The following is a 23,650-nucleotide window of genomic DNA, read 5'->3' on the forward strand; positions in this document are numbered from 1 at the left end:
ATGGGGCAGTGAGATAAATAACGGTGATGGATCAAGCCCTGATCTTTGGACTGGGTAAGAGTGGTCTGCTCAATTCAGACACTCTGTTCATCACCACCCCCTTTTGTAAATCGATTTTGGCCACTATAGGTGTGGCAGGGTATACTCAGACATGAGTCCCTTTCTCACTGCTCCATCAGGATTCAAGCAAGCCGGGCCGAAGAGGCTGAAATGCCAGAAACCGGTCCCCGGTAGCTTGTCTCCTTTCTGGTAAAGAATTGGCTTGGTAGTTTAGTCTGCCCTGTTCCCATGATGCACTGGGCCAGGGACAGACTGATTTGCATATAGCCAGGTTCTGAGCTGGGATGGGGCAGTGAGATAAATAACGGTGATGGATCAAGCCCTGATCTTTGGACTGGGTAAGAGTGGTCTGCTCAATTCAGACACTCTGTTCATCACCACCCCCTTTTGTAAATCGATTTTGGCCACTATAGGTGTGGCAGGGTATACTCAGACATGAGTCCCTTTCTCACTGCTCCATCAGGATTCAAGCAAGCCGGGCCGAAGAGGCTGAAATGCCAGAAACCGGTCCCCGGTAGCTTGTCTCCTTTCTGGTAAAGAATTGGCTTGGTAGTTTAGTCTGCCCTGTTCCCATGATGCACTGGGCCAGGGACAGACTGATTTGCATATAGCCAGGTTCTGAGCTGGGATGGGGCAGTGAGATAAATAACGGTGATGGATCAAGCCCTGATCTTTGGACTGGGTAAGAGTGGTCTGCTCAATTCAGACACTCTGTTCATCACCACCCCCTTTTGTAAATCGATTTTGGCCACTATAGGTGTGGCAGGGTATACTCAGACATGAGTCCCTTTCTCACTGCTCCATCAGGATTCAAGCAAGCCGGGCCGAAGAGGCTGAAATGCCAGAAACCGGTCCCCGGTAGCTTGTCTCCTTTCTGGTAAAGAATTGGCTTGGTAGTTTAGTCTGCCCTGTTCCCATGATGCACTGGGCCAGGGACAGACTGATTTGCATATAGCCAGGTTCTGAGCTGGGATGGGGCAGTGAGATAAATAACGGTGATGGATCAAGCCCTGATCTTTGGACTGGGTAAGAGTGGTCTGCTCAATTCAGACACTCTGTTCATCACCACCCCCTTTTGTAAATCGATTTTGGCCACTATAGGTGTGGCAGGGTATACTCAGACATGAGTCCCTTTCTCACTGCTCCATCAGGATTCAAGCAAGCCGGGCCGAAGAGGCTGAAATGCCAGAAACCGGTCCCCGGTAGCTTGTCTCCTTTCTGGTAAAGAATTGGCTTGGTAGTTTAGTCTGCCCTGTTCCCATGATGCACTGGGCCAGGGACAGACTGATTTGCATATAGCCAGGTTCTGAGCTGGGATGGGGCAGTGAGATAAATAACGGTGATGGATCAAGCCCTGATCTTTGGACTGGGTAAGAGTGGTCTGCTCAATTCAGACACTCTGTTCATCACCACCCCCTTTTGTAAATCGATTTTGGCCACTATAGGTGTGGCAGGGTATACTCAGACATGAGTCCCTTTCTCACTGCTCCATCAGGATTCAAGCAAGCCGGGCCGAAGAGGCTGAAATGCCAGAAACCGGTCCCCGGTAGCTTGTCTCCTTTCTGGTAAAGAATTGGCTTGGTAGTTTAGTCTGCCCTGTTCCCATGATGCACTGGGCCAGGGACAGACTGATTTGCATATAGCCAGGTTCTGAGCTGGGATGGGGCAGTGAGATAAATAACGGTGATGGATCAAGCCCTGATCTTTGGACTGGGTAAGAGTGGTCTGCTCAATTCAGACACTCTGTTCATCACCACCCCCTTTTGTAAATCGATTTTGGCCACTATAGGTGTGGCAGGGTATACTCAGACATGAGTCCCTTTCTCACTGCTCCATCAGGATTCAAGCAAGCCGGGCCGAAGAGGCTGAAATGCCAGAAACCGGTCCCAGGTAGCTTGTCTCCTTTCTGGTAAAGAATTGGCTTGGTAGTTTAGTCTGCCCTGTTCCCATGATGCACTGGGCCAGGGACAGACTGATTTGCATATAGCCAGGTTCTGAGCTGGGATGGGGCAGTGAGATAAATAACGGTGATGGATCAAGCCCTGATCTTTGGACTGGGTAAGAGTGGTCTGCTCAATTCAGACACTCTGTTCATCACCACCCCCTTTTGTAAATCGATTTTGGCCACTATAGGTGTGGCAGGGTATACTCAGACATGAGTCCCTTTCTCACTGCTCCATCAGGATTCAAGCAAGCCGGGCCGAAGAGGCTGAAATGCCAGAAACCGGTCCCCGGTAGCTTGTCTCCTTTCTGGTAAAGAATTGGCTTGGTAGTTTAGTCTGCCCTGTTCCCATGATGCACTGGGCCAGGGACAGACTGATTTGCATATAGCCAGGTTCTGAGCTGGGATGGGGCAGTGAGATAAATAACGGTGATGGATCAAGCCCTGATCTTTGGACTGGGTAAGAGTGGTCTGCTCAATTCAGACACTCTGTTCATCACCACCCCCTTTTGTAAATCGAGGACTGACGAAGCAGCGCCGGAATAGCACACAACTGGGTGCTGAGGGTAACCAACAGCTCAGAACACACCTCACCGTAAAGTCGACAGGAACGCCAAAGAAACACGAACCGGAATATCCGACACCGGCTCCAGGAAGTAGCATCTATTTATGCTCCGCCTTTTGGCCGCTAAGCCTTCTGGGAAATGTAGTCTTTTCCCCGCGGTACTCGCTGGTTCCTTGAGGCGCGATGACATCTGACACCATGCTTGCTTTCAGTACCTGTTAGAGGTACTTGAAGAGAAATATCCTCTAATTCCCCCAAAATAATGCCATCTTGATGAGAATGTGTTCGTTCACCAGGCTTTTTGGCAAGAATCATCGTTACCAGATACCATTGACAAAAAAATAGAGATTTCCTTAAAAGGTCCTATACAGCCATGAACCGTCCTCTTCGAGCAGCCACAGAATCAGCCTACTCTATGCAAACATTATGACTAGGTTTCCAGCTTCTATTTGATTGTTTACAGGAAAATAAAGATCTGACATAGATTCTTGCAGACATGAAACTCTTGGCTCAGTTGTTTTCGGATGTCTCTTTCGATTACCAGTGGGCCTCAGGAGCATCGTCAGGTGCCACTAGTGCAGCCAGGCGGCATTCATGGTTTAAATCGTGGAAATTGGATCAGTCACAAAAAGGACTTATCTATGCTTACCATTCACTAGGTATCAGCTTTTTTCATCTAAGCTGGATGATTTGTTAAAAAAAGACGTCAGAATTAAAAAAAAGTGTTGCAACCATTCAAACCATTTAAATCCAAGAAATGCTTTGTTAGAAAAACACTACTCTGAAGTGTTCCTCAAGAAGCAGCCATTTCGAGGCTGGGTTAGAGGTCAGGGGCACGCAGCAGGAGGAAAATCCTGATCACAACTGTTGCTATCCCGAGAGCAACAGAATAAATGACAGCAAATTAAATAAGGTCGGTGGAAGAATAAGCCATTATTTCACTTGTTTGCAAAAACTGGTTTCTGACAAATGGGTTCCGAGCGTTGTTCAGAATGGTTACAAAACATGTGGAAAATTGATTCATATTGCTAAACATTATCTGCGCCATCTTGCCTTTTTCCCAATGCCACACTTTTGTCGCACACGGCAGCCATTTTAGATGCCTTGGTCAGACCCTCTCTCTGCACGCCGCCGATCTCCAGCGTGGCTCCCCACCCTCGCAAGCATCTCCCCCACGCACTGGTCCCCCCCGCTCTCTCTCTCTCATGCATGGGCCATAAACCCCTCCATCTGCGCTGCTCTGAGAATCACACCCCGTGCCTGCCCGACACCTCCCTTTTATCCTATTCACTATCGCGCCCTCTGACACTCCTCTTCCTCCGTGTCTGATTGTCCAGGCCGGTCCCAGGCTATCACCTAGCCCTGCGGACGCAGTTTATGGCCCCAACTGTAAAGAATCACCCCTCTCTAAAGGAGTTACAGTAGATCAAGGCCCCCACCCCATGAGATCCGTCAAACCACACGCATTCCGGGAATCGGCGGAATGCCCTGCTGTCCCTACCGTCTGATAACGATCCTGTATTGTGATTGGGGAGGGGATTCTCACTGTAGGGGTGTGTGGGAACGGGCCTGAAGCGGGAGATTCCGGGGATGTCTTTCATACTTCAAAGAACCTTTATTGTAATCAAGAATGTCTTCCTGCCATAAATGCGTGTATAAGAGGCCAGGCCTCAGAGATGCAGTTAGAGCTCCTCGAGAAGATTCCCTGTTGGTCTGATCTGATGTGTTCTCCTCCGGAGAGAATAAACCCTTGTTTCCTGCCTTCCAGTCTCCAGCGCCTGCCTCTTCATTGATTAATACTTTGTGGGTTAAGAGGCGACATCACCGGGCAATACTTAAGGTTATTTCGTTCGTCGATTGCCTTCCTGCTTTACAATTGGCGTCCCAAGCGTGGGGCCCATCAGCGACACGTGGATCCAGTGGGAGAGGTCCTGACGACAGAGTGAACGACTGCAACGATCGGGAAAGAGCTCCTGCCCGATAGACCCTCGTCTGGCAGCCGATCATCCGAACTTCACTGGTTTCTGAATTGACCTCTCTCGAGTGATCTACGGTCCTGACTGGGAACCATCAGGAGTGCCGCGGCAATATCGGAGATTGGAGGACGATCGGGCGCTGGAAGCGGAAGACGAGAAACAGCCTATGCGGTCCGGGTAAGGTCGAGTAAAAATGACAAATTGTAAAACGATGATGGTTCTTTGAGACATTCGCTGCTTACAAACGAGGAAGAGTACAAATACTCTATCTCCCTTTGTGGACAGTGAAGGGTGGGTAACGCGGACTTTTGTCCCCCTTTGTAATCTGTCGTGCCTATCTTTTCTCCCCACTGTTTGTTTGATTGATTGATTGTCAGGGTAGCTCCCTTTTTGATTGTTAGAGTAGCTCCTTTTTTAAATATTCACTGTTTGCAAACAACGAAGAATAGCAATATTCTGTCTAGTCTTTGCAGGTAGTGAAGGATAGGTAGTGCGGACCTTTGTCCCCCTTTGTAATCTGTCATGCCTATCTTCTCCCCACTGGTTGGTAGCTGGTTCAGCCCGGACCGCTTGTTAGAGGTGGATCATCCAGTCCCACTGGAAGGCACCCCTAACAAGGACATGTTCACAAAGCATGGACTAGTCGCCATAGCATATAGCAAATTATGGCACAGGTATACGAAGAAGGAACCCCAGAGTCAGTGGCCACTGATAGGATCCTTTGAAGAGAGCAAACTAGAGGCATTAGATGAAGTTCTAAAAACTCGTAGAACAACACCGACCATGCTAGACAGCGTTGGCCTGTGGCGCAAAGAAGCTGTACAGCGAAAGAAGAAAGAGGAAGCTAGGCTAGACAAGGAGCTACGTAAAGCAGCCCACCTAGCCGCAAAGAAACTAGAGGAAGAAATAAAGGAGAGAGAGGAAGCTAAGCGAAAACAAGAAACCAAAACATCGAGTCAGTGTCCTGTTAGAACACCCTCTAAACTCTACCCTGAATTACCCTCGAAACAGCGAGCCAACGATGATCTCTTATTAGGTCCCCCGATCATCTACATGCCCCCTCCATATGCCCCTTCCCAACCTTCAGCACAACACCTACTTCCCCCAAGCACAGGCGAGAGTAGCAACAGGGCCTCGGTCCTCATGGCCTCCGCGCCGGCCGAACTCCTTGTACTAGATACAGCACAAGCGGCAATGTTAGATGACCATGAGGCCCGAAAGACAGATTCCACGAGGACGAACAGGTTAAGCAAAGATGAGCGAGCAGGGATTGACAAGGTAGTCAGGACACTAGTAGAACGAAAGGAGAGTGAGGAGCACATCATGGATATGTTCAAATCATATGCGGGAAGCCACAGACGACACTTTGTCATACGACTGTCTTATCATGCCCTAAAAGCTTATGAGGACCGATATCGAGACAAAGGTCCCGAGAGCCTAACGACTCTGTATAGAAAGGTTGATATCGGGGATGAGGGTGAGTGTGATGTGACAGACCTCCTTGCGCGTACGCTTGAGGTTTTCCGCCACCTCACTGAACCAGGGTTGGAAGCTAAACCTACGACACCTGTAGCGACCGAACCACGAGTAGAACAACCTAGCACCATGATGCCAATAAGAGAGGCTGCCCCCTACTGGGTTCCCCCGCGAGGTCAGGGAACACACGATGATGTTAACCATCAGGATGCAAGAGGGAGGGTAGTGTACAACTGGGTCTACCAACCATGGGATCGCCAGGATATTCTGACGGTCCGAAAATCCCTGCCTGATTTACGAAAAAACCCCACTGCCTTCTACACTGAGCTAGGTACAGCCTTAGGTTCCACTATCATGACCCTAGCGGACATTGATTTGTTCTTCGGGTTATGTCTGCCAGCTGATGTGTGGAAGCAGATCCGCAAGGTCGACCACCTTGAGCTGTTCGGACATACCTGGGGACAACTCGATGAGATCGACAAGCAACGAGGTGCCGGACAGAAATGCGTAAAAGATATTCTTGAACTCCCGGACAAGATCGTCCAGAAACTCAAGACCCTGATTCCCGAGAAGAAAATAGACTGGTCAATAGTGACGGCCTGTAGACAGAAATCACAAGAAGACGCTTCGGAATACTTTTCTAGGTTCGAAACAGTGTTCTCCGACTACAGCGGCCAAGATATGACCACTGCAACCGGACATCACTTGTTCGTCCAGAACTTTGTGAAGGGTCTGGTGCAAGAGGTTTCTCAAAAGCTGCAGGCGAGCGAAAGCAGCTGGGCAGCCTCTAAACCTGCGGCGATTCTCCAGATGGCCCAATACTATGAGCATCAGAAAAATGAGAACGACAGGGCATCCGAGCGTAAAAAGAAGGAGTTGAAAGAGAGGGTCATGATAGCTCAACTGCAGGGGGTGACGATAGGTAGGGAACCCTCCAAAGGAAACTACCAGTCGACAGCCCCTAAGAATACACCCTCCAGAGAACGAACGTCCGCACCCTATGCAGGCCGAAGGGACTTAGACGAAAACCAATGCGCGTTTTGTAAGGGATACGGTCACTGGAAGTCGCAGTGCCCGGTCCTTCATGAAACGAACAAGAACCGAGAGGCTAGGGACGGGACCAACGGACAAAAGAACAGGGACCAGGGACGGGGACACACCAATGACGCTAACTATGACAGATCAAGCCGACCTAACACATTTGACCGCCCACAACAGATTCAGTATCAGCAGTCCGATTGCGAGAACGCCCACGATTTCGCATAGGACAGCCAGGGACAAGGGAGAGATCCAGTCGAGCTTTGTGTTGACCAGCAAGGTCCTTACGTCACTGCTAAGGTCCTAGGTATGAAGTCCCCATTTTTGGTGGACACTGGAGAAACACGTAGTGCGTTATCCAAACGACTGATTCCAAGGGCACCCTTGTCTGGCTCACTCGTGACATCAATAGGCTTTGATGGAACGCCCTCTACTAATCCCTTATCTGCACTGATTCCCTTTGACTTAGAGAACAACATCACGGACACGGCCTTCCTGCTATCCCAGACCCTGATGGAGAGCTATTGGTAGACGGCTCGTGCATTAAGCTCCCTGACGGCACGACCTCAGCTGCCTATGCAGTCACCACAGCCCGGACGGTAGTTGAGACGGCCCGCATCACCCAACGGTCCGCACAAGCAGCAGAACTGATTGCCCTCACACGAGCGTGCATCCTAGCAGCAGGCACAGTTGCAAACCTTTACACTGACAGCCAGTATGCCTTAGGGGTGGTTCATCATTTTGGACTCTTATGGAAAGAAAGGGGATTCCTGACTTCGCATGGCACACCCATCCTTCACGGAGATCTAGTCTCTGCCCTGACCGAAGCAGTCCTCCTCCCCAAACGGTTAGCGGTGATAAAATGTCAGGCGCACAAGAAGGTAACAGATCTCATTGGACAAGGAAACGCACTAGCTGACATCACTGCCCGAACCACAGCCGAGAATAGGACGACCACCCGTATGTACGTGACTAGGTCACAGGCGGAGAAATGGAAGGACGCTAGAGAACACATTAGGGACATACAGATGGCCTGCTCCCCCAAGAACTGACTGAATGGGCACGGGTGGGACTGAAAGATGATGAAGGCTGCTGGCTGACAAAAGACACGAACAAATGGCTGCTACCCAATTCCTACTTGATCCCCATACTGACTATGGCACACTCCCCAGCACACATAGGATCTGCCCCCATGATTGAACTCATCACCCGAGTCTGGCACAACAACAAGATTCCCGACTCTGCTAGACGCCTAGTTCAACAATGCTTAATCTGCTTGCAACACAACCCAGGGAAAGGAACTGTTGTCCCTCGGGGTGGGTTCGGGGTCCCCGACCATCCCTTTGAAGTCCTACAGATGGACTACATTCAGCTAGAACGTTGCCTGGGTTTGAAGTACGTCCTTGTTGTCGTGTGTGCCTTTAGCAAATGGGTGGAAGCCTATCCCACACGCGACAACACTGCCATGACCACTGCCAAAGTCCTGTTAAAAGAGTTTTTCCCCCGATATGGCCTTTGTCGGAATTTATGGAGTGACAACGGCCCCCACTTCATAGCTGAAGTTATCCAACTTATCCTAAAGGGGTTGGGTGTAAAACAGAAATTTCACGCAGTCTTCCACCCCCAATCTGCAGGCCTGGTCGAGCGACACAACGCCACTCTCAAGCTAAAAATCTCTAAGATTGTTGCCTCCACCGGACTGAAGTAGCCTGATGCCCTCCCACTGGCATTGCTATCAATGCATTCCACCCCCACTAAGCACCACTTGACCCCCTACGAAGTAGTATTCGGGCGACCTATGAACATTTGGGCCGCGCCTAGGCCAACTTTGATCCATGATGTCCCAGACGTCCTAATGTCTGATTATCTGTACACCCTCACTAAAACCTTAACTGTCATTCATCAGCAGGTGCTGCAAGCCATCCCAGACGCTTCCAGGGGCCCAGGACACGACATTCGCCCAGGGGATCATGTCTTGATCCGCAACTTCCAGCGTGCCAGAAGCTTGGAACCTCGGTGGACGGGCCCCTGGCAAGTCCTGATCACTACACAGACGGCCCTTCGAGTGGAGGGCAAGCGTCACTGGGTGCATGCGCACCATTGTAAACGTGTCCCATCAACCCTGACGACGGAAGAAGACATTGTGACCCAAGTAGAGCTCCTGACAAAAGACAGACCATCATTGAGCTGTTACACCGACCCAGAGACACTCGAACTGGCAAAGTTTCCCGATCCCACTGTGCCGTCCAGGGAAGGGTACAACCTACGTAAAAAGGGAGGAGCTTCGGCAAAGCAGACCACTAACTAAGTCGAATCTCAGAGCGGTAGCCTAACACACTCAAGGTTGCCAGGAGAGAAGTAAGAGGGAGTTGGTGGTTCTGCCCGCTACCGAGCACTCTGAAGATGATGGAAGCGCCCGATTCCCCAATGATGGAAGCAACTGGATATCCGAAGATGACCTACCGAAACCCAAAGACTGACAAGCTGCACAGCTCAGACTATATCCTTTTTCATTACCCTTCTCTTTTGCCTCCTCCTCATGACAACCTTCTGGATCGTCGAAGAAAGCACACCCGCTCACAAAACATTGCTCCCCACTGACCTGCCGATGACTACCAAAGAACACTTCCTGATTGCCCTTTCACCACAGCTCCGAGAAAGGCGCAGGGAGTTCTGGAACAACTCCTTTGTGCATTTGCTGCACCAACACAACCTTGCCGCAAATGCCACTAATTACTGGATCTGCGGGCTGCTGCCCCATGCCACCGGACACTCCATCCCATTCATTCCTTCGCCTTTTTCCATCCACGGCTCCTGTCTTGCCTGGCTGATCCTTCTGCAAAAAAGCTTTAAAGACAATGCCACTTCAAAAAGAACTGCTTCGCATTTCTACCACAGGGTATGGCTGAATAAGACTGGGCGAACCGCTGCTCCTTTTTGCCCTCTGACCTCTGGTGCCTCTATTCACATGGACATCCCTGCCAAAGAGCGAGTGGAAATGCAGGTGTTCCATAATCCAGCCAGACCCACCTTCTCCTACCTCCGGAAACGAACAGCCGCCACTCTAACTGTGGCCCTGTCTGTCGTCAACGTCTCAGGCCTTGTGTGCATCGAAGGCCTGGGAACGCAACTGGTGGGCCACAACACTTGCGCCATCACCAGGACACTGGATTCATCCGACCCTCCCTCCTTTGTTACTTCTCCAAATATGTACTTTGTTTGCGGCACCAAAGCATACACCTGGCTCCCCAAAGGTTGGGGGGGGCACTTGCTACATTGCCTTCATTCTTCCACCTACGTATGTGGCCCCGGCAAGCCACCACCGGCAAAAGCGTGCAAAGGACATCTACCAGGCCGACTCTACAGGAGCACAGTTCCTGGATGCCGTGAAGGGACTTGTGCCGTTCTGGGGTCTGATGGCGAACAGCCGTGCCATCCGGCATTTGACCCAGGCAGTTGACATCACAGCTGGCATCTTGACCAATAACACCACAGAGCTTCAGGCAGTCCGCCTGGTGGCTCTTCAGAACCACCTCGTTCTAGACGTGGTTCTGGCAGACCGTGGAGGAGCATGCCGCATCATTGGGTCCAGCTGTTGCACCTACGTGCCAGACAATTCGCCTTCTGTTTACAAGGCCATCGAACACCTCCATAGACTCTCCTCCGAAGTACACCAGGAACAAGAAGGATGGTCGCTTGGGAGCTGGTTCTGGGACTCACTGAAAGCCTGGGGGTGGAGGTTGTTCACATTCATTCTAATTCCGATTGTGGTGCTATGCGGGTGTTGCTTAGGTATCCAATGTTTGCCTCCTCTGTGTTCATTATTTTCAAATTGCATTTGCCCAAAGACTTGGGCTCCCTGACCAACGACCCCGCCACCGCCAGAGCCAACCTGCACGAAGGGATGAAAGAGGTGGCCGAGTGGATGACGACCAGCCGCCTGAAACTGAACTCGGACAAGACGGAGGTCCTCATCCTGGGCTCCTCTCCCTCCGCCTGGGACGACTCCTGGTGGCCTCCCGCCCTGGGCACCGCACCCAAACCGACAGACCACGCACGCAACCTGGGCTTCATCCTGGACTCCTCCCTCGCCATGACCAGGCAAGTCACCAACGTCTCCTCGGCGTGCTTCAACATCCTACGCATGCTACGGAAGATCTTCTGGTGGATCCCCACCGAGACCAGGAAGACCGTCACCCAGGCCCTCGTCACCAGCCGACTGGACTACGGCAACGCCCTCTACGCCGGTACCACCGCCAAGCTCCAGAAGAGACTCCAGCGGATCCAGAACGCCTCAGTCAGGCTCATCCTCGACAGCCCACGAACCAGCCACATCTCCGGACATCTGAGAGACCTTCACTGGCTCCCCGTCAACAAAAGAATCACCTTCCGCCTCCTCACCCACGCACACAAAGCCCTACACGACCAAGGCCCGAGCTACCTCAACAGCCGAGTCAACTTCTACGCTCCCAAACGCCACCTCCGATCAGCCAACCACGCCCTCGCCGCCGTCCCCCGCATCCGAAGAGCGACTACAGGAGGAAGGTCCTTCTCCTACCTGGCCGCCAAGACCTGGAACTCCCTCCCTCCCGACCTGCCCCTGACCCAAGACCACCTCTCCTTCAGGAAGAAGCTGAAGACCTGGCTGTTCGAGCAGTAGCGGCACCCCCCTCCCCCCCCCCAGCGCCTTGAGACCCTACGGGTATGTAGCGCGCTTTATAAGTGTCACTGATTGATTGATTGATTGATTGATTGGACTTACAGACTGAACACATGAAAGCTTTGTATGATGCAGAAATGCGTGGCATTATGGGGATCGATCCGAATTAACAAGTTGGCGAGAAATGTTAAAAGGGAGAACTGTGGAAAATTGATTCGTATTGCTAAACATTATCTGCGCCATCTTGCCTTTTTTCCAATGTCACACTTTTGTCGCACACGGCAGCCATTTTAGATGCCTTGGTCAGACCCTCTCTCTGCACGCCGCCGATCTCCAGCGCGGCTCCCCACCCTTGCAAGCATCTCCCCCACGCACTGGTCACCCCAGCTCTCTCTCTCTCTCATGCATGGTCCATACACCCCTCCATCTGCGCTGCTCTGAGAATCACACCCTGTGCCTGCCCGACACCTCCCTTTCATCCTATTCACTATCGCGCCCTCTGATACTCCTCTTCCTCCCTGTCCGATTGTCCAGGCCGGTCCCAGGCTATCACCTAGCCCTGCGGACGCAGTTTATGGCCCCAACTGTAAAGAATCACCCCTCTTCAAAGGAGTTACAGTAGATCAAAGCCCCCACCCCATGAGATCCGTCACACCACACGCATTCCGGGAATCGGCGGAATGCCCTGCTGTCCCTACTGTCTGATAACGATCCTGTATTGTGATTGGGGAGGGGATTCTCACTGTAGGGGTGTGTGGGAACGGGCCTGAAGCGGGAGATTCCGGGGATGTCTTTCATACTTCAAAGAACCTTTATTGTAATAAAGAATGTCTTCCTGCCATAAATGCGTGTATAAGAGGCCAGGCCTCAGAGATGCAGTTAGAGCACCTCGAGAAGATTCCCTGTTGGTCTGATCTGATGTGTTCTCCTCCGGAGAGAATAAACCCTTGTTTCCTGCCTTCCAGTCTCCAGCGCCTGCCTCTTCATTGATTAATACTTTGTGGGTTAAGAGGCGACATCGCCGGGCAATACTTAAGGTGATTTCGTTCGTCGATTGCCTTCCTGCTTTACAAACAGAGTGGCCTATTACCAACAAGTAGCGATATTTATCGCTAAATAGGCTTAGCGACGATTTTTTTATCGCTGCCTATCGCTGGATATGTTAGTGGGGAAAACATGCTATTAGCAACGTTTTTCTCCATTGTGCTAAAATATCCAGCGATAGCGGCGAAATGCATGAATATCCCTGAGAATACAGCGATATTCACGCACGCATTAGCGACGAAATGCTCTTAGCCATGTTATCCACCTCCCATTGGATAACATGGCTAAGAACTGGTCTGGGCAGGTGTTAGTATTTCGAGATATTCGTGCTTAGCGCGAACATTTCCAACGCTACGCCTGCCTTGCTAATAGGCGATAGCGACGTTAGCGACTGCTTTCAGTCGCTAACTGGTTGGGTACGCCCACCTTGCATGTCATTTCGATAAACATCGCTGACATGCAAAGCGGGCCTCAAACTGCTCGCTATCGCCTAAAAGCTGTCGCTAACATCAGTTAGCGACAGCTTGGTAATAGGGCAATAGAATTAGCGCCGCTTAGCAGCCGAAAACGGATGCTAAATCGGCGATAATTGCCCCTTGGTAATATGCCCCAGAGTTTTTGTCTCTCCCACAAATTCCCTTTTTCATAAAAGCTTCAGTCCAAAAGAAATTGGTGAAGGGGCAATCCATATTGCAGGAAACATCTATCCTTTTTCAGAAATGGGCAATAATTCCAGATCCATGGAATGACAGAAACCAAGGTGGAAACTGGGTGGCCTGGCATGTTGACCCTGAGACTTCTTAAAGGTACTAGCCCCAGTGGTGGCACATTTTCACTTAAATGGTGTGCATATTTATCCATCTGTATACAATTGGGAAATGTCAGCATCTTCTTTCTGCAAAGCTCAAGAACAGGATGAGATGATATGCAAGGAACTCTCGTCTGTGTGCTTCTTACTGAACGAAGAACAGTCCCAACTAACACCGACTCAGCAAAAGAAATGTATAGGGGTACTGTTTGATTCAGAGAAAGCAAAGGTATTCCTGCCACAAGAGGGAGAATAGAATTTGCAACTGCATCTTTGTCTACTGTTACAAAAGACTTCTAAGATCGAATCCTTCAGTTCATCCAATGGTAGGGAATAGGCAACAATTGGGAGAGCTCCAGGGGATTTTGCAACTTGCTTGTCCAGAAAACCAGTTCTATTAGGAATGGATAATGAAGTTACAAAATGTTATATAAATTAGCCAGGGGCCACAAATCTTCAAACTTACCAGTGGTAGACAACAACATTCTGTCTTGGGCAGGAAAGAATATTCTTACAATTTGCGCTATGTACATTACAGGAGTGGTCAATGTGCAGACGGACAGTCTGAGTCAGAATTTTTCCTCATCAATTTAATGCCGTCTCGGTGTTCAGGCCTTTTAGTTGGCAATACAAATATTTTACATTTCGACTCTGGATTTGCTCGCATCTCCAGTCAGTGCCGACATACTCCATTTCTACATGGAGAGGCCCTTCCACAAAGCATGGGGCGTGGACGCTCCCTCTATTTCCCCACCTCCATAAGGTGCTTCAGAGGATTCGGAAGGAAAAGATCACTGACACTTTGTAGCGCCACCTAATAGCTCCTTTTATGGCCAAGAAGACCATCATTCCCTTTGTTGACCTAATTAGCAACTCATGCTTCTTTCCCTCTTCTGCTGGAGCCAAGTACCCTTCAAATCCTAATCTTGTCACCTACTCAGATACATCGACCAAGTTCTAGCTGACCCATTAAAAATTCCGGATTTCTTAACGGACAGGTTTGTTTAAGGTCTCCTCCCTTCTACCCTTTCTTCCTATTGGGCAACTGAAATTCAGAGTGTGCTTTATTACCAATTCTTCCCTTGGTTAACAAACTTCAAAAGAGTTGTTGATTTTTTTTTTTTTTAGAGAAATTCAGTTGTGGAATCTCCCGACAGTTTTAGAGGGGATACAAAAGGAGCCTTGTGATCCTTTAGAGCAAACAGATGTCTTGGATATCTGCGACAGTGGCTTCCTAGGGAAAATTCTTTGGCAAGGAGGTAGGGAGAGTTGACTCCCTTACTCATTTCTGTACCCTTATCTGAAGGTTTTCCAGGTCCACAGGTCTGATCCTAAGTTTAAGCCAAACATACAATCTTTTTCATACCACCTACAAAATTATGCTTCCTATTTTCCAGACTACCAATAATGTTCCATCAGCTTTACTCACCCTTTTGCATTGCTCACCTCTGTGCAGCTCTGTCTTGTAGTGGTCTGTCTCCTTAAGCTCTAGGTTTTGTGTTCAAGGCCCTCCTCCACCCGCAGGCTCCAGTCTGCGCCTCATCTTTGGTGGCCCTGTGGGGAGCCTGTCTCTTGTTTCTGTTCTGCAGTTGTTCTATTATATAGCCTTTTTCTGTCTTTCATTTTTCAGGCTTTAATTTTTCAGTTTTTATAACCTTGTTTTTTTTATTTTTTGCCTTTTGCTGTCCTTTTAATTTTGCTCAGGTTTGCTTTTCTTCCTTTTCCTTACCCCATTCCAGTGCCGTTTCCAGCCTTTCCAGCTGACCAGCCCTCCCGCCTCCCCATCACTTCTTAATGGTTGCCAATGTGGGGCAATGCCAAAGGCAATCCTGTCTTCACCCGTCTGTGCCTGGACTGTGCCCAGTGACACAGACCCTGCTCCCCGTGGCTTCCACCACTACAACGCCAGCACTCTTCACGCACTCAACACAGGACGTTCCACTGCCTGCCACTTCACATCACTGAAGAACACCCAAGGCCCATCCACCTGCTACAACTGCACCTTCTCCTGCTTCTGCACACCAGACAACCTGACCGCACGACCCACAAGAACAGGACTCGGCGCACACCAGACACACTGACCACACGACCCGCAAAAACAGGACTCGCCACCTCAGCTGTATCCTACTCAACACCTGCTCCCTCCACAAACACCCCGTGGCAATCTGGGACCTGTTCGACTCCATCTTACCCGACGTTGCCTTCTTCACAGAAACCTGGTGTAATCCCGCGAGCGGGAGACCCAAGATGGCCATGGTGGATTATCTGGGCGTAAAGGTGGATGTCTCTCCAGCGGAGCAGGACATCAACCACATGACTGATGCGTTACTAGAAACGCCGCAGACATGCAAGGAGAGAGAGAGACTCAGAGCTACGAGGGGAGGAGACGCTGGGAAGAGACAACAACACAGAGGGTGAGAGCAAGGATCCTGAGAAGAGGCATCAGGAGAAGAAAGCAGCAGCTGAGGTCAGCGTGGACAAGGCACAACTACAGACAAGACCCCCAGCTGAAGCAGATGACGGAGAACAACCTAGAGGCAACGTCTGCCTGTACAACTGTCCCGAGGCGAGAGAGGACGTCTGGACTCCTCCTGCCATGACCCAGGAGGTCTGTGGCTATAGGCAAGTACCTCTACTCCGTTATTTCACTGTAGGGATGTGGCGGGGGCTGTAAAGTTGAACCAAGGCACTTCAAGTAATGAAGCACGCACCACAACCACCAGGGTGTTTCGGTGGAGGTCAATGCAGGAGTCCCTGAACAATTCTTCTTACGTTCTGTTGCTCTTTCTTTTGTTTTGTTTTGAGGATAAAACATACTTACACCCCTCTGCGGCTGAGAAGAGAAAAGAAAGTTCCGCCATATCCTGAGGGGAGAAAGAAGCACACAGAGGAAGACTACTTCCCATATCTGTGAACTTTCCTGTAGAACCTCCATTTTTGTTGTTGTTTTTTTGTTTTGGGACCAGTAATTCCACTATTAGGTGCAACATACTAAAAACAACAAACAAACAAACACCTCTAATTCCAGATCCAGCCCAACCCGAATGACGCTATCCATGGCACCCTCGTCTACAGAACCCCGTTTCCCCTTTGGTGAAGCCATAGCTAACTTCATCGCGCACCACACGCTCGCCTCAACAGACTACCTCCTCCCCGGCGACCTCAATTTCCACCTGGACAATCTTGATGACCAAAACACATTATCCCTACTAAAAAACCTCACCACCATTGGACTGAAACAACTGGCCTCCTCCCGAATCACTCAGCAGGATACATGCTCGGCCCCATCATCTCTACAAGCAACAACATCTCCGTCAGCCATACCTCTGAACTACATTGGACAGACAACCACTGCGTCCTCTTCTCTTTCATCAAACCCACTGAACACCACTGTGCCCACCGCGACTCGCACAGAAGTTGGAACAGGATCTTTGAAGCCCAACTCGCCACCTCCCTCAGCAAAGCCCCACCACCGACCACTACGGACGCCAGCGCCTCAGCACACACCCTCGACCAATGGCTCTCCAACTGCGCTGACACACTGGCCCCCCTTAGAAAATCCCTCTGGCAAGCCAGCACTCCTGTAAAGCCAGCATGTTCTCAACCCACCATCCAAGAGTCCAGGCGTACCTGCAGATGGTTTGAAAGAACATGGAGGAGTAGCAAGACTTTTGTGGACCAAGCAGCCCTCAAGACCACAGTCACTTCACACCACCACCTCATCAGAACTACCAAGAAAACTGCCATACAGGAATACATAAATGCCAACGCACACAACAGCAAAGAACTCATCACCATGATCAAAGTATTCACCAAACCCTGAACAAACACCACAGAAATCCCCCCCAAGATCTCTGCGACAGCCTTGCCACTTTTTTCCACTGCAAGATTTTAGACATTTACGACAGCTTTGCAATTTAGGACCCACCCACCCCAACTACAACTACCGCACCGGAAAGCTCCAGATCCCAGCCGACACTGCTAAACTGGACCACCCTCACTGCTGTCAACACCCTAGGGATCATGAAAACCATCCACTCTGGGTACCCTTGGACCACTACCCCCTATACATTTTCACCTGAGCAGACGTCATCATCGCCCGAAACTCTGCCGCACCATTAACTTCTCCATTGAATCTGCCCCCTTCCCTGAAGACTGGAAACACACAGAGATCAACCCTCTGCTGAAGAAATCCTCTGCCGACATGACGGATCTCAAGAACTACAGACCCATCTCTTTGCTCCCCTTCCCAGCAAAAGTAATCAAGAATGCCATCAATGCCCAACTGACAGATTTCAATTCATCGAAACAAACCACACCCTGGACCCTTTCCAATCTGACTTCAGTATCAACCACAGCACCAAGACTGCACTCCTCACTGCAACTGACGACATCTGCACTCTCCCAAACCGAGGTGAAACCTCAGCCCTCATTCTCCCGGACCTCTCTGCCACCATCAATACTGTCTCCCACCAAACCTTCTGCACAAGACTCCTCAACGCCAGCAACAGTCAAAAAGCGCTAGAGTGGATCCACTTCTTCCTCAACGACTGACCCCATAGAGTCAGGCTCTTACCATTTACTTTAAACCCAACAGAGACCAGCTGCAGAGTCCCCCAGTGCTCCTCCCTGAGCCCCACCCTCTTAAACATCTACAGGTCGTTGTTTGCAGCCATCATCAGAAACCAAAGACTCAACATTGTCTCCTACGCCGATGACACACAGCTGATCCTCTCCCTCACCTACAGCCGCTAAGAGCAACTGCCATGACAGGTTGTAGGCAGTAGCCACCTGGATGAAGGAGAGCTGCCTAAAACTCAACTCCAAATTGAAGTTCTCATTGTGGGCTCTACTCCCTCCATGTGGGATGACTCCGGGTGTCCATGAGCACTCGGAACCCCCTCAACAACCGACCACACGCACAACCTCAGCATCATACTTGACTCCTAGCTCGCTAAGTACCGCCAAATTAACACCGTATTGGCCTCCTGCTTCTACACACTCTGAATACTCCAAAAGATCTTCGACTGAATCCCCACAGAGTCCAGGAGAATTGTCATCCAGTTGCTCGTCAGCAGCAGGCTTGACTATAGCAACATACTCTAAGATGGCATGATCCAAAAACTCTGAAAGAAATTGCAGCGCATCCAGAATGGCTCTGTCAGGCGTATCCTGGAAATCCCCTGCCAAAACCAAATCTTCGGTCACTGAAAGACCTCCATTGGCTCCCGATCTACAAAAAATCATCTTCAAGCTCCTCATACACGCCTACAAAGCCCTGCACATCACCAGACTTGAATACCTCAACCACTGCCTCTCCTTCTACACACCGACCATACACCTCTGCTCCGCCCATCTCGCCCTGGCCACTATCCCACAGATTAACAAGACATCGGCTGGAGGAAGTTCCTTCTCTTATCTCACTGCGAAGAGCTGAAACTCCCTACCTCTGCACCTACGGTGATCACCATCACTGCCTCAATTGAGGAAGGACCTCAAGACCTGACTCTTCGACTGAATTTCAGATCCCACCCACCTGCAGCACCTTGAGAAGCTTACGGGTCAGTAGTCGTGCACTAAAAGAACCCTGATTTATTGATTGAACTTTACACATAAGAAAAGCTCTTTTGGCCTATTTGGAGAGAACTAAGCCTCAAACTCAACTATTAGTAGGTGGATTAGACAAGCAATCTCTCAATCGTATGCTTCAATAGGTTTAGATCAATCTAGTAATGTGATGGCAAGTTCAACCAGAGCGGTGGCAACATCAGACGGTGTTTTTCTTCAGGAAATTTGTAGAGCTGCTATGTATGCGAACTCTAACACTTTTCTTTCTCATTATAAATAGGACATGTTTGCCAATAGTACTGACCACCTTAGTATTTCTGTTATAAAGGTAGCAATGAGATAATTGTTGTAAATACAATGTGTTTTGCTTAGATAAAGCCTCACAGAGTTAGAACTATAATGAGAAGGACAGACTTGCATGTAATGAACTAATTACCTGGGAGTAATGAACTAATTACCTGGGAGTAATGAAGATTGCGGGTAAGTAATTCATTTTTTATCGGTAATTCCCTATGTGGTATTATTGCACACTTTTACCTTTATTTTCATTTTGCACAAATTCAAAACTTTTACCAAAGCAATGTTTTTCTCTCTTTACTAAGTGCCCGCTGCTGAATCCCTCTCACACTGCCATCCTCATGCTTCCAAAACAGTTGACAGGGGTTTGTTACCTAATTATGCCTACTGTCCCAGGGAAAAAGACATGACCATCTCCAGTGGCTGAACCTATAGGTTCAGGAAGCAGAGAGAATGCTATTACTTTGGGGTCTTGATGATTATTTTTGCACGGGGTGTTGTTAATGTGCCTCCATTCATTTACATCATTACAGTTGTAGCCCATGAGCCTCAAAGAAACTGTCATTATGTACATTGCTATCATCTGATACTAAAGTGAGACTCCTGGAACACTTCAGGCATGAAAGGCTACAACATTCTGGGGTTTCTTCTTATTTGTAGGCCTTTGCATATGAAGGATGCTGCTAATTTTTTGGGGTCTGGTGAGCAGATTTTGCACCAAGCCCAGCCTTTTTGCCTCACTACATCCACCGTTCATCATATGCAAAGAGAAGAGGTTTGTACTTGCCTGTGAAAAGGCCCACGGGATGCTGAGCAGGGAGGTTCCCATCATAGTGTTACAAATAGAGAATCTGTTAAAGGATCAAAGGAGATCATCAGACACAAGCACATCAACATGGTGCAATATTGTGTGCAAAGCAATGTACTATGTTTGTTTGTGAATGAAATACATCAGTGAGAGAGAGAACAAGTAGATTGGTGAGAAGAGACCAGCTTGGGGTCAGTTCCATGTCAGTTGTACCGTGGACCTGGAAAAACACCAGGGGGGTGGATGTTACTGAGCAGGCTAGAATAAATCACAATAGGTTCTGGCACACATCTGTAGGGCTCGCTCAGTGGCTGCATGCAGTACTTTGTCACATCCAGGATCACACAATGGATCTGGGGAATATTTATCACAGAGGAGCAAGTCCATTGAATTAGTTTGGATCTTCTGTGTTATTATGTGTGTATGTTGGAGTGTTTGAATTCAGGTTTTATAGTTGTCTAATGTGACATAGTCAGTTAAGAGTGGTTGCTACACAGTGTCTATGCACTCAGTGACTATCTTGGGATGTCAATGTTTAGTGGGGTAAATGCTACACATGCCATGTCACTGTAGGGTTGCCTATGTGGACTAAAGGAACATTGTACAGTAGGTACTAGGCCTGTGATAAAGAAATAACTCAGGCTGATGGTGAGGAACCAAGTCAATCAGGATCCACTAGGTTTTAATGTGTGATCCCTTTAGGCATATCCACTTTAAGGTGCATCTTCAGCCAAAACATTATGGGTAGATTTAATTTAAATTCATGCAATGCAGTGTAGATAAGACATGTTGCACTGCGTTGCATGAATGGAAGAGAGCTGAAAGGTGCCATGACTACTTAGATATGATGCCCTTAAGCTCTCACCCTGTGATGATGCATTTGTGATAGCCTAGCACCAAGGCAGGCACCCTCACACCATAGTGCATTGGGGCTTTTGTTACAGGTAGGTTTGCGTTCATGCAGAAAGGGACACCGTTCTGCACAAAAACAATCCTTAAAGGCATTTTCCTCTTCTATGCATGCTGCAGAATGCAGCACACATAGAAAGAGGAAAAACCAAGGAGAAAAAAAGATACTGCTCTGTGTTACGTATGCTTCAGGGAGGCAAAGCTTTTTGATGCATTCCCAGGTTTACAAGTATTTCTAGATCTGTGAATGTGCCACAATTCATCAAGTGAATGCATGGGAACGTCCATGCTCCACCTATGGACCGCCTTTGCGTTGCAATGTAACGCAAGGCAGCGTTATTCATGATCTCTCTGAATTTGTTCAATGAACCTACACTGCAACTGTGACTCAAAACCCGTTGGATACAATCTTACTTCTAACCACAGCAGTCAGTTTGGTCACTACATCATTTAAAAATGAAACCTTGAGTTAATTAAAGAAATGTATTTTTTTTCACCTGATTTTTTGATCCTAGCCCTTATATCATTCTTGAAGCAGCCTCAGTTCATTTGCTTCCTTAACACCGAACCCCAGTATGCCACAAATAGGGGGCCTAATTTATCAATAGTTCACACAACGGAATTCCGCAAGGCAACTTGTTGCGCTAAGCTGCATGAAAGGTAGAGGGCAACAATGGATCATATTTACCAATATATGGCACATTCCTGGTCTCTGCCTGCTGCCTAGCACCAATGCAGGCACCCTTATGCCATGGTGCAAGTGTGCCTATGCTGCAGGCAGGATCATCTTTGTGCAGGAAGGTGCATTTTCCAACACAAAACCTCTAAGGCTTTTTCCTCTTTCTACGTGTGCTGCATTCTGCAGCACACATACAAATAGGAAACAACAAGGAAAAATAAAGATATTTATTCTCATGGTGTCTCGCCTAGGAATGTATGGCCTTTTGACGCGTTTCCAGGTTTACCAATGTTGGTAAATCTGAAAATGTGCCACAATCCATGGGCAGATGCATGAGAACAACCATGGAACGCCTTCCTAGAGCAGAGTAATGCAAGGCAGCGACTTGTGCTGCCTTGTGTTACTCCAGATTAACCAAACAACGCTGGGCCATGCAAAGTGGCCTTGCGTTAGTTGGTAAATGTGACTTAGGGATTGCGTTGTCCTTGCAACACTCTGTGTGATGCAAGAAAAATTCAATCCCTTGATAGATCTAGCCCAATTAATTTTTCTCTCTCCCTCCATCTCGCATATGATTTTGAAATAATATCCATTGCAAGCGGCTGCCTGAAGAACCCTTGGCTAATGGAAGCTGTTAAACCTGTCAGCCTTAGGGTGGTTCTGTTGGTCGTAAGTCTCTGTGCACTTAACCACTCCTAACCAGTACTAAAGTGCTTGTGCTTACTGGCATATATCTAATTGGCATGTTTAATTTACTTGTAAGTCACCTGAAGTGCGGTATACTTCTAAGGTAGGCCACCGCAAACGAATAGGGCAGGGTGCTGTGTAATTAAAAGGTAGGGCATGTACTTTTAAGTTTTACATGTCCTGGTAGTTAAAAACTCCCAAATTCATTAGTTTTTTACTACTGCGAGGTCTACCCTTTCCATGGGATAACATTATTATATTTAATAAGCTGTAATTCCTAATTGAGAGGAGGAAGATACATCATTGTTGGTACCTATAGAATTGTAATGATAAGATAACCCCTTTTTAATGGTAAAGTCAGATATTTCATTACAATTTTGAAAATGCCACCTTTAGAGCCAGGTTCCTCTTTTTGTATTCAATTTAGAACGACCCTGCCTGGTTCTGGTCCTTTGGGCCTATCCCCCCGTTTTTGTACTTTTAGAAAGTGATCATTTTTCTCCCCTTTGTGCCTGCCACCTGTCTTGGGTCACATGACTGGGTACAGCTGAGAGTTAGACTTTGTGAGTTCCTCCCAGACAGTTGCACAATAGTGGGATTATTTGAGCCTCAAATGGGCCATTAACTGGAAGGATTGGGGGTGGAGCTGAGCACACTTCCACTTGCACCTGCATAAGCTGTGTCCTATCTCATCACAATAGGCCTAACAACCCTGTATTGTCACTGCAACCAGCTTTGAGCCAACGCATTTACAAAGAGCAGGGCACCATGGGAACAAAACAGGACTCACAACCCTCACTTCAGTTTACTATCGAACATTATTATTATTATTATTAAAAGGTTCTTCTATAGCGCATGGCCACTCGGGAGCATCCCAGCGCTTAAGACTGACCAGACAGAGATGAATTAAAAATGCAGATCTGTATTATCTAGTTTTTGGAAACAGAAGAGTTTTTAACTTTTTCCGGAAGACAAGAAGGTTAGGCTCTTGGCGAAGAGGTGGAGGAAGAGCATTCCACAACCCAGCCGCATTGTGCGAGAACAGACGACCTCCTGTGCGGGCTCTGCTGATCCTAGGAGCTATCAGCAGGTTTTGTTGGTTCGAGCGAAGATTCCTGGTGGGTTTGTATGGT

At 48.7% G+C, this 23,650-nt stretch overlaps 1 protein-coding gene across 1 annotated transcript in view; it reads right to left on the reverse strand.

Moving 5' to 3' along the window:
• The window catches only part of LOC147736399 (neutral amino acid transporter 9-like), a 418,993-nt gene that overhangs the window by 353,455 nt on the left and 41,888 nt on the right, over positions 1–23,650 (reverse strand). The window contains exon 2 of the mRNA XM_086953750.1: positions 20,222–20,285. Coding sequence (XP_086809876.1) covers positions 20,222–20,285 — 64 coding nt within the window. The remainder of the gene's footprint in view (positions 1–20,221; positions 20,286–23,650) is intronic.

This window comes from Lissotriton vulgaris, chromosome 1_2 (assembly GCF_964263255.1).
Source record: "Lissotriton vulgaris chromosome 1_2, aLisVul1.2, whole genome shotgun sequence".
Lineage (NCBI taxonomy): Eukaryota > Metazoa > Chordata > Amphibia > Caudata > Salamandridae > Lissotriton > Lissotriton vulgaris.